The 12,228-nt window shown below is 38.7% G+C and overlaps 1 protein-coding gene across 1 annotated transcript in view; it reads right to left on the bottom strand.

Annotated features, from left to right (window-relative positions):
* Positions 1 to 12,228, bottom strand: part of sorcs3 (sortilin related VPS10 domain containing receptor 3) — a 133,602-nt gene that overhangs the window by 74,386 nt on the left and 46,988 nt on the right. The window contains exons 4-6 of the mRNA XM_046047481.1: positions 2,261 to 2,334; positions 953 to 1,017; positions 230 to 348 (exon numbers count right to left, since the gene is read on the bottom strand). Coding sequence (XP_045903437.1) covers positions 230 to 348; positions 953 to 1,017; positions 2,261 to 2,334 — 258 coding nt within the window. The remainder of the gene's footprint in view (positions 1 to 229; positions 349 to 952; positions 1,018 to 2,260; positions 2,335 to 12,228) is intronic.

The following is a 12,228-nucleotide window of genomic DNA, read 5'->3' as shown; positions in this document are numbered from 1 at the left end:
TTTTTTCTGTCAAGATGGGGTGCTGAGCGTACATTACTGAGAAATAAAATGAACTTTTTTGATTTTTGGAAAATGGCTGCAATGAAACAAAGAGTGAAAAATTTAAAGGGGTCTGAATACTTTCCGTACCCACTGTATAAGATACATTTTACTCAGGGTTGATAATGTCTACATAGCATAATCTATCATGTAGAAAATAATATGTGGGGTTGACTGTTAAGAGCCCTACCTGTATGAATATGTAGTCATCTTGAACCACCAAAGAGCTGATGTCGATGTATCCAGGGAACGGGTAGTTCCTGTTAGCTTCTGTGCACATCTGAGCTCTGCATGTGACATACTGCACATCTGTCACATAGGAAGACATACAGAAAGCATGAGATGTTTATGACTACTAAATTCATAGAGCTGTAACCATGCCTTATCTCTAACAAAGTGATAAAGGGCATCTTTGACGTTTTGTTCTCAATTAAGTAGATAATTGAGAACAAAACAATTATGTATCATAGTCTTACATGAACTGTGTAGGGTTCTACTCCCCCGTCTATGCTAACATTTTCTTTGACTAATTTGTGCCTCTTTCTAGCACCAGATCTACTCCAATTCTGTGTAGATAATGCAAACAGACATATCCGCCTTTCAATCATACTATGTTTATGAGAAAAAAGCAATGCTTTTATCTCAGACTGACACAAGTCTGACATGGCATAAAGTATTTCATCTTTGTCACCTATGAAAGACCTTGGTGGTACTGCCAAACCGACGTACGGAGCTGACATGCAGCGAGTGAAGGACAGAGAAGAAAGACCATGTTAATCCAGAATCATGCACTGGGTTCATTTGTAAGGCGAGCCAGTGCTGTTTCTCCAGAGACACCTTCTTTTGTCCAGGAGGAATTCATTCCTGTTCATTACACCTCTTTGATGTGTATGTGTGTGTAGGAGACACTCACCTCCATCTGGTGTATGAGCCTCCATGTGGACCAGATCTGGCTCCTTGTCTAGGCCCAAGACAGACCTAGGAGAGAATGACAGACCATGAAAGACTACATAATCTTAATGACAATGAATAGAAAAGGATGGAAAGGGGAAAAAAATACGAAAAAGACCAGCAAGTTATAAGTGCAGAGACAGGCTGGAAGAGGAAACAGAAAATAAGGGACAAAGATCTAGCAGAAGCATTCATCTCAGATTATAGCTGTTTCTTTAACTTAGTAAGGAGAATACAAGAAAGTTTCTCCCATTTTCTAAATGCCACGTTATGACAAACACATCCACTACAGCTCTAGGCTAGTTCATGCAGCAAAATGCAACAAGGCAAAGAAATACAAATACAGTCTCCTCATCATTGGCTGAGTAGTGCAGGGTCACCACACTCTCTGACTATGAGTCTATCTCTGGGTAAAATCTTGCTTTCATGCTCATTTCACTGCTTGTGGATTACACTGGATGGACGCAGCTTTCCCATTGTGGCGATATTTCACATCCCTTGGAGGCTGATGAAGCCATTGTCTAAATGCAGCCAACTGGAGGCCTGCCTAGCGATTGCTAGAGGCCCATCCAGTGTTTAGATGTCCTTGAAGGGGCTTTGACGGTGAAGGGCAAAGCCAGCAATGGATTGTGCACATTATTTAGGATTATACCATGATGGCACGGAAGTAGCTCCAGATTTATGCAAGTTACGCTGGATATAGCCAACAGCAATCCCGGGCACCTCAGAGGGGGGAAAGAAGCAATGAGCTGGAATAGATCCGGGCCTATGTTTGTGATGAGTGTGCACTTTCAGACATATTAGGCACACTGCAGGGGGAGTGAGCAGCAGACATGACTGGATGAGAAGTGACAGGGATGACCCGGATCCATTATTAGTCACAGCTCCTGATACTGTACGTAAGCTTCTCTGCAAGTGTGAATCTGTAGAAAACCACCTCCCTCTCCCTGTATTTACGTGCAGTATGCCTGATATGAGCAGGACGTGTGTGAGAAATGAAGGGGAATGCGACAATCCCTCGGACGCTGAATGCAAAGTGTGTTCTGAAGGAGGAGATTAATCTCTGCCTGATTGTATCAAGGGGTAGAAAATGCGCTGAATTTTAGCAGCATCACCAGTCAGTCACACACCTTGTTCTAAGCCATCAATATCACTTGCTCAGTCGCGCAGAACACGAGCAACAGTTTCTGCATTCCCGAGTAAACAAAACTTTGGGGAAGAGGAATGGAGCAGAATAAAAAAGAAAAAGCAAAGACAAATGATGACTCACCAGTAGAATCTGTTCGGCGTGACGTGTTCGTGGATGAGCTGCCATTTTCTGCCAAAGTCCACTGAGCTGTACAGCTGTGGAGACATCAGAGAAAAGAGGGGAGGGGGGACTAATTCTTGTTAGCAAGATGAATGCGTGTTTCCAAATCGGTCCAGCTTCTAGTTAGACTGGCTGATTTAAAGTTGTAACAGTGATGAGAGAGCTTGAGACATGGCAGGATAATTCCAGAGCGGAGGTTAGTCTGGGGCTATAAAGCATTACTGGGGGAGATAGGCTGACATTGTGCTGAATGGCTATCATTATGACCAACTGGCCATTAATAACTAACATGCTGTCACATAGATATCCCCATCTTCCTTTACAAACTAGACCTAGCGGTTTCAACAAAGCACTTTACAGGAATAATTCATAAAAACTGAAATAGATATGACAATAATGTGGCCACTTTTAGCTTGATAAGCAAAAAGTTTAGTGGGTTTTAACCTGCTGCTGTATTAAGAGCTAATGTTGACCATAAAACTGTTTCTTCAGCGCCCAGTCAAAACCAACAGTCAATGAGTGGACACAAATGCAAGGAATGATTTACCATACCTCAGTTGACATGAAGGTGTACAGTATGTGGACCAATTTCAATGTAGTAATTAAATATTCTGGTGTTTAGACAAACAATTAATAACCAAGGTGTATGTATTCTGTACTCTTTACAATTTCCATCTGTACTGTTTACTGTTTTGCACTGTTTTACTGTGGCTACTGTGTTATTTTAATTTTAATTTTATTTTATTATAGGTTTAATGTATGTATGTTTCGTATGCTGCTGGATACTTGAATTTCCCTCGGGATAAAAAAGTACATATCTATCTATCTATCTATCTATCTATCTATCTATCTATCTATCTATCTATCTATCTATCTATCTATCTATCTATCTATCTATCTATCATTGATTGATGTTGTGGAAACAGCTCCCTTATACTTTGCTGCGTCTGTGCATTGTTATTTCCTTACAGTGCAGTGAGTTGGTGGCCCCAGTTGAGCTCTATGCTAATGTTCCTACTTGTTGCCTTTTATCAGAGCAAATCGGACACTTACTCTGATAAAAGGATACACATTTGTCACCCACTGCAAATTTATTTATCAGCATCGCAAGGGAAAATCTATCTCTGTCAGCAGGTGTGTTTTCCATTCATTTGTTTATTTGACAGGGACAGTGCACATGCAGCTTCTTAGCTGTACCAGAGTTAGCTATAAGATCATTTACATCTGTAGTCTCTGGTAATGCAATTTAAAATCTGAATTACCAGTGTACTCAAGACATGTACATTAAGAGTCCCATACATAGGCTGATTGCAGCAATAATTGCTTTTAATTTGGTGTGATTCTTTGGATTTCACATATGGATGCCAAACTCTGTCATATCAGTGTTCCATCATATAACCAGCACTTGAAGGCCATGTGTCTGTTTGGAGTGCATGACAATGATAAGCAATGGCAGGAGAGCAAAGCTTCCATCGTGGTGTCCTCTGTGTGGTTAAGGCATGGAGTTAGCTGAGAGCAAACATTTGTCTACATCTTTATGAAGTTGAACAGATTCTAACATACAGCATCCATAGGCTTCTATTCTACTGAAAATGATATTGCTGATTCTTCCAACATCAGTAAAGAAAGGTTGCCACCGGAGCCTTTGGGCAGGTGTAACGGGGCGGCAGGCAGGGTCCCTCATCACTTTGGACAGTGACATATGACACCAGCGGGCAGGTTCAGCCTCTCCTCTCTCCATTCATCAGTTCAATGACATCTTAAATTTTAAAGCTTCTGAGCTGTCACAAAGTAAGCTTCATAGTTTCCCACTCACTTCGATGAATCAAAAGCGCGGCCAGCCAGCTGCCACACCACCGGTGGAGTCATTGACAGCCTAGCAACCGACAAAGGACCGGAGCTCAAATGGTGAGTGAGGAATTGCAGAGAGCATGCTAGTTCAACTCATGTACTCATGTGGATGGTGGTTTTAAAAACTTTTAGGTTGTTCTGACTTGAGCATTAGGTTGCAGTTAATGTTGGACAGTCAGGTGAAGGTGCTCTGGAATGCAGTATGTGGACTTTTTAGTAGTTTGTAAAGTCCAAGCCAGATTTGTGTAGGGTAACAACGAGAACTAGAAAAAATAATAAGTGACGATCTTCTTTCCATAAGAACATTAACCTTGACATCACAATTTGATAAGTTAAACCTGAATAGGTGGAAATGCAAAGAAGGAAGAATTGACAAATGAATGCGCCTAGGGTTAAGACATTCACCAACTCTTGTTTTCTGTCATCTTTGTACTACTACTATTTGAAAAGACCTTAAAAAAGCCCCCTTAAATGTGACCCCTTAATGTGTGTATACATAGATTTAGCTGCTTGAACTGCTGAACTAATAAACAACATTTAGGATTTCAGTGTCTGAGTAATGTTAGCTAAGTAATGTTCATCATTCTTCTTCCATCATTCTTGGGAGGATAAAAATGTAACAGATTCATGGGCTAAAGTCATCCACAGTTCCACTGAACATAAGACAAGAAAGTACAACAAAAGAGCGAGGACAAACCAATAAAACAGGTGGGTTAGTACAGCAACATTTCTACTGTAAAGAGGTCAGCTAATGTACATTATTACTATTGTGTAATGGTAATGTCCGCGCTACTTTCAGTTTAGTGTTTATGTGTTATCAGTAGGAATGAGTGCAGAATGAATGTAGGCTGTCACCCACATAAATCTTCCCCCAGATTTCCGGTAAAGGAAAATATAATATATTAAGCTGATTGTCTCAAGATTGATTCTGACAGCTGACAGTATTTTGTTCATTGTGAATAGTAGGGTGATAAGACACCCCCGTTTTCTGGGGACAGTTCCCGGTTTTGGTGGCCTGTCTTCATCTGGAGCTGTCCCTGGAAATTTCCCTGTTTTTAACTGTGTGTTAATCATAGACTGTATAAGGTGTTAACAGACCTGAAATCAGATTTTATGCAGCCAGAAAGACTGGACAGCAGAGCGTACAGGTGTGTTGCTACAGATGCTTTTATCTGGATCAAGCAGACATTACATACAAACTTTATATCACTTTATGTCCGTGGTAATAGCAAAGGTATGTCTTTGTGATACTTAACGTTTCTTTTAACGGAATAATCAAAATTGTGGCCAAATAAGTGTTTGCAGCTTATACATAGCCAGCACTTACATTTACGTGACTATAAGCAATAATAGAAGCCTTTTGTTGCCGATGGAATGTGTATTTGTTAGGGCTCTGTCTAATGTCCTTGTTTATATGTGGAAAACAGACTGTACCCTATTATTAACATGACTTACTGCAGAGTTATGTATAAAATAAAGACATGATCTTTTTTTGCAATTATCCTTATGACTCTAAATTATTTAACTTGCTGTGTCCCAACCAATCCAGTCCTTCTTACCTTTAAATGGCCAATACAACCCAGACTGCAGCATCTACTTATTGATTAAAAGGTTATTTCTGGCCTGATATGACTTCATTATATTCACGAGGGTGGCATTTGACAGATTTGACAGATTATAAATTGTCCTCCTTTTTTATTTCATATATAATAACATTATCTTTTTAATGACACACTGACCACCAAACCAAAAATGTCCCCGGTTTGCATTTCAGAAATCTGGTGTGATATAGCTTCTGAATATAGTGGGGAACCCATCTAGCTGCAAGTGACCAAGAAAGGCGCTGAGTGATCCCTAAGAGTGCCCTTTTCGCAAACGAAAGAACAACGCCTGTGACATGTTATAAAAAAGATGGCAACTTATGTAGTCTCAGAATGCTACAAAGACATACTATATATTAAATGCACTACCAAAGTAATGTGAAAATTACAATGACAAAAACTATACTAAAATATGTTCACTAAAACCAACATAATCAAAACACAAAAAACTAAAAAGACTAAAACTAAATTACAATGAGGTGTCAAAATGAACTGTGATGGAGAATATTTGTAGTTGACACACTCCATGTGAAACTGTCTTACACAGTTGGTATAAATGATAGTTGCAAAATATACTTCCAAAGTTCCAGATTAAAAAACAAACATCCAAGGAGCAAAAGGCCATTCCACAGAATGTGTAAGCTTCCTTATCGCAGGAATAATTCATGTTAGTGAAGATACAGGGACATGCATTCAAACACCGTTAACAAATAAGGTACATCAAAGTCAAATGTACTGTCTTACTCTAAAGTGTGGTTTAGCGCTGGTTTTTATCACATTTAGCCATTACACAGTTTAAAGTATGCTGCAGGCATACAGGCATAATAAGCAGGCTTTGTTTCACTACTCTTAGCTTAGGAGTTACCCTGGGATACTGGATTTCAGCATATATGAATAGGGAATAAATCTTATGGTTTGTGTACTGGTCTATATTGTTTTTCTTCCTGTAGCCTTAAGTTGTCCTTTGCAGGAAACAAATCTACACTAGGAAGTGAGGTAAATCAAACACAGATGGAACCTAAATGAGAAATGAATTGATTTGAATTGTGGTCTCTCACAGGAGAGCGTACACATCAACCATTAAAAGATGAATTTCACAAAGACTTTTCATGACCATTTTTTTCTTTTCAGAGGTATGCAGGAAATGCTTGGAGGAAATGCACATTATTGCATTTGCAGCTGTTATCCAACTACTTAAAGCCTGATGTAAGTGCACTTTTGCTCAAGATGAAATATGAATCAGAATCAAAAATAAATGACTTCTTTACAGTGGCTTCATACCCTTGAAATCAATTAGAAAAAAGGAGTCTTAGTGGTGGTGGTGCAGGGGCATGTCCCCTGCGGACAGAGCGACATGGGTTTTCAATGTTCAAAGAATGCCCATACTGCTGTCCTACACATAACAGAACAGCTGACCCTGCTGCTAGTTTTCCGCTGCAAACTACTGCTGCAGCTACTCGTTAGTTCTGAGGCCACTGGACCAAATCTACCAAACCTACCGATTGTCACAGACAGAACTTACTGAGATTATATTCATGGTTTTCCTCGACTCTCACTCTGAAAAAGCCAGCAGTGGAAAAGCATGGATGACGTGAGAGACAGCGAGACACACCATTATTCTTGCAGCAGATGATAAAAAGTGGTGGACCTGTGCAACCCTTTAGTGACAGGAAGCCTATGCGGGATTGTTTTTTGACCCCACAAACGCCCACAGGATGTCCAACCAATACCCAATGAACCATGTTACTCCCACCAAGATCCTGATCATTCCTGCCCACAACAATGCCCTTCGTTGACAGTCTGTTCATTCTTCAATGACAATGAGACATTATGGATTTTGCTTGAGGCAGTGGAAAGTAATAAAAATGTTAGGGATCATGTCCCTGTTTCTCTGATTTTTATTCTTTATTTTTTGGATTTTTTTGTGGATCTGTAGGCCTCCGCTGTCAATTTAGCGACATTTAATATGCAACGTCCGGTTAGACTTTCAAAATAAAACTAGTGGTTAACATTGTGAAATGTTGCAATTTGGTTACAACATTATTTTAATTATATATTAAACTTTTCTTGCAGCTGTGGTATATAAACCTTTTCTGAGAATAAGCATCATGCAACAACCACCACTTATTATTCAGCGTGCATAAGAGCACACACAATGTAACCACTGTAGATTGACAGGTTGACAGATTGTGAACATTTTAATATTTTTTTTGTTGTTAGTGATACTGTTATTGTTACTGTTGTTCTGTAACATGTTCAGACACTCAGTTTGTAATATGGTAAAGTTTTAACGTGTAGTTTTGAGCCCATGTCCTTTCTTTACCAGTCAGTCTTGACCCGGGACACAACAGCTGTTATTTTGTGCCACTGTATAAAAATTTGAAATGGCGTCAAACCAAATGTCCTTATTAAACTTTGACACAAAGTCATTCATAGCACATTATGTTTCAGAATTATTCATCCATTTTGTCTTGTTTTCCCAAAAATGAGTTGTATTAGCTCAGGTCAATGAGGCCTACAAGACATAAATTGCAAATAGAAGTTCAAGACTTGTAATGTTCACAGTGACTTAAGTTGATAAAAAAGAAGATATTAGTTGATAATATATTTTATTATGAATTTTTAATTAGCTATAATGGGACAGTCATTTTGGACTGGGAACACAGAATTACTTAACATGAAACAAACAGAAACAGACTTTAAATTATAATGTAGTTTAATTGCATTAAGGAAAAGTTCACCCAAATTACAACAAAAAACACATCTTCTCACTTATCTATTGGTTTTCACAGGACTAAGAAAGTAGCTCCAATGAAAACTGTTCACATTGTTTCCGTACTTCTGAATTACTGTTTACATCTTATGTTTTTGTTATTGTTTTGTTTGTTTTGCTTACCGCTATTTCCCAATTTCCCTGGTTTAACAATGGGGATGACATCTTTCTGTGCCAGAGTCAGAAAAATAGCTACAGCCAGAAAACTAGTGAATATAGAATTGCCACAAAATCGCTTGGATAAGTTTGAAAATGAACTCTTAAATTGGTAACAATAATCTCTAAAAGGTGAAGTCACCTGCTCTTACTAATTGCTAACACAGCTGTTGTGTCCACTGAAAGAATACATACCTCAGTCACAACTAATTGCTTAGGATCAAAATAACCTCCACTCACAAGAAATTGGCCAACAACCACGGAAGGTAGCATTGAACTATCTTGGTACGATGCATCGTTAAACAAACATCTGAAGTACGACCGTTTCCCAAAACTGTCATACCTTGCTGGTACCACCGTGGTTTGAACTAACTTAGTTTAAACCAACATAGTTCGAACTAACATGTTTCCAGGTCTGTTCGTCTGACTTTCACAGCCCGAAACTCAAAAAACGTCGTCATATTCTGCCTAAATATGTCAGTTGTGACTGATATTAAGTGACATTATTAACTTATTATTTAGGCTTTTCAGATCATAGTCGTACCGACAATAAAAAGAAAATCAACAATAGTATTAATGAAATCAACAATATAAATAATATATAACCTAATCATTTTATTTAGCCTCCATATAGAAAAAATGAAGAACTATTAGTGACTACAAGATATTTAGTAAAATAGGTTTAATCTGCAAGTTTCTTCGCCTTTACACTTTAATACTATTATGAATCCCTTGGCCACAAGTGAAACCTAGGTCTTGAGAATAGCTCAGTGTGATAAGTGGTTTAGCTTGTGTATGTTTTCTAATGAGACAGACACGGGTTTGACTCACGTGAGCTCTCAACTTATCTTTGCTATAAAGGCAACGAAAGTTCTCAGGGATTTATTCATCACAATACTTTCATGGATTGTATGCTTGACCTTTTTATATTTATGTTTGTAATGAAGACTAGAGAACACCAAAGGTCCTCAGAGGCCTGGAAATGTATACATGAAGGTAATATTAAAAGTCTTGTCTTTATATTCTCCATTTTATTCTTTAACTTTTGTACTGGGTGACTTATATTTAATTAAGTTTTTGTGAACAGATGGTTAATCTGTTGTTCGTAGATGGTCTACAGACTGAAATAATGCAACCCTACCCATGACAAATACATTAAAAAGTACTTTTACAACTACATTTAAAAATATCTTCACCTTAAATATGTTTGTACAGCAGGATTATCTAACATTCCCTGCTTAAAACTCATTACATTCACCTCCTAACACTGCATTGTCTGCTATCTGTGTCGTAGTCACCGTGAACTAAGCTTCTAACCACAGGTCCGAGCTGTAGTTCGAACTATGCAACTTAACGACAGTTGGCGCAAAAGTTCGTCAGAACTATGGTTTTACCAACTTAGTTACCTCCATCGTTCGAACAAGGGATTTGGGATACAGTTTCGTCGCAACTGCATAGTTCAGACCAAGGAAGTTGCTACCGTATTTAGCAACCATGCTTTTGGGAAACGTGCCCATGAACAGGATGTCCAACTGAATTATGAAAACAAAATTACAATTCAGTCTGATTATCAGGCAAGGTGAACCAACCTTCAAAGTTTAAAAAGCAGTACATGACTGGTCTAATGAGAGACAGCCAGGAAGCGAGAAAGACATGATGGAAATGTATTTGGTAACGTGTTTACAAGTATACAATATATTGCAGACCACTCCTACCAGCAATAGAGTTCAAAACGCATTTTTGTTGTTTCACATGATTCAATTCAATTCAATTTTATTTTATTTTATTTATATAGTGCCAATTCATAGCGGAAGTTATCTCATTGCACTTTTCATAGAGCAGGTCTAGACCGTCCATGATCCCAATAATGTTGCAGGCCTCAGTAATATTTTGCAAAATGAGTCAACAAGACATTTTGATTAGCCATGAGATTGAAAAACAAAACACAGGCAAGACAAAGGAGGTGAATACACTTACTGAGAAACATGTTCTAAAATCTGTCTTTGCTTCAAAATATGGATGCTGTTTCGTCACAGCATATGCCCTGTTGTCGGGATAATGTGTAAAATTGAATAATATCTTTTCTGTGACACACTACAGTAACAGAAAGCAAAGCATAGGTTTTCTGCCTTTTTTCATTTGCACAGTTCCCTCTACAGCATTGCAGCGGCAACATTCTGCCACCCAGAAAAGCTTTGTGCATTAACATCAAAGCACACACATCTCTACCAACACATAAAAGTTCTGAGAAAAAGAATCAAGACTTGGGAGTTATGGAAATGATAACTACTGTATTATTGGCCGCTGTGTCCCACACAATTACTATAAGTCAGTTTTATAACTCCTAATTACGTCTCCTATAAATTCTTGATGCATCTATGTACAGTGCTCTAAATCAAACGGCTTCTGTTGGCATCACCTTGGCATATCCCATATGGGAGGGGAGAGGAGGACTGGTTTTATACCCCACAATTTATGGAGGCTGCAAAGTACACAGCAGTAGGGATGATCCTATTGAGGGTGGTATAGGATAGGGCTATACAAATTAACTGTCTGACTGCATGCCATGTCAAAAAATCAGTACCTTCAAGAATCAACCAAAGAGAGCGTTGTTCTTTTTCCAAAAGATAAAATAGTAATAATATATATATATATATGCCCTACTCAGTCTTAGTTAGATGAATAATAATGACACCTTATAAGATTGTGCTTTCCTCACTTTGTTGAATGTAACTGTGTGGCTCATAACATCCCATTAGCCAGTTGTGGTGAATGTGTTGGATGGACAACATGCTGGACAGGGGATGCGTGCTCTCATAGAGGTTTGGAAACACTATTCTAGGTTACTCTGCTGTTGTGTTGGGCGAGGGAGAGAGCAGTGCAGCCTGAGATATTAACAGTAATTGGACAAAACCACAGTGGGGATGTAGTGGTAAAATAAATAATAAATAATAAACTATACCTGTACACTGGCTAAACTGTTCAGCGGTAAACTCATAAAAAGGTAAGGAAACCTTCGGTTGCATTTGAAAAAAGTGGGTAAACTACACAACTACAGCCCAAATAATAAACTCAACAGGGCCAATGCCTTTATTCTTCTCCTTTGTAAACATTCCATCTCCACAGCTGTATCCTATCCGATTGCAAATCAGTTTGGCATTTCAATGACATTACAATCCTACATTGAGCTAATTTAAAGGAGACCTATTATGCTTTTCCGTATTTAATGACTTATCTACAATGTTCCAATGTTGGATGTTCATGTTAAACATGGCCAAAGCTCCTAACAATGAGGTTAAAGTATTTAAAAGAAATCCCTGTGAGCAAAAACCTCGGATTTCCTCCTGTTCTGAGCGCTCTGTTTTGAACAGCTTTTTCTACCAACGTTTGACGACACACGGATCTCCATTTATGGTTATTTGCTCCGCACAGCTATGCTCAGCCTGTCTGTACCGCTCAGCATCAACAACAGCCTGGTAACATGCTTCAGGTCTTGGCCAATCAGAAGACAGTTGATCCTGAGTGTGGGGGGGGGGGGGGGGGGGAGA

Source organism: Micropterus dolomieu, linkage group LG04 (genome assembly GCF_021292245.1).
Source record: "Micropterus dolomieu isolate WLL.071019.BEF.003 ecotype Adirondacks linkage group LG04, ASM2129224v1, whole genome shotgun sequence".
Lineage (NCBI taxonomy): Eukaryota > Metazoa > Chordata > Actinopteri > Centrarchiformes > Centrarchidae > Micropterus > Micropterus dolomieu.
Note: the sequence above shows the minus strand (reverse complement) of the source record. Positions and strands in the feature narration are given on the sequence as shown.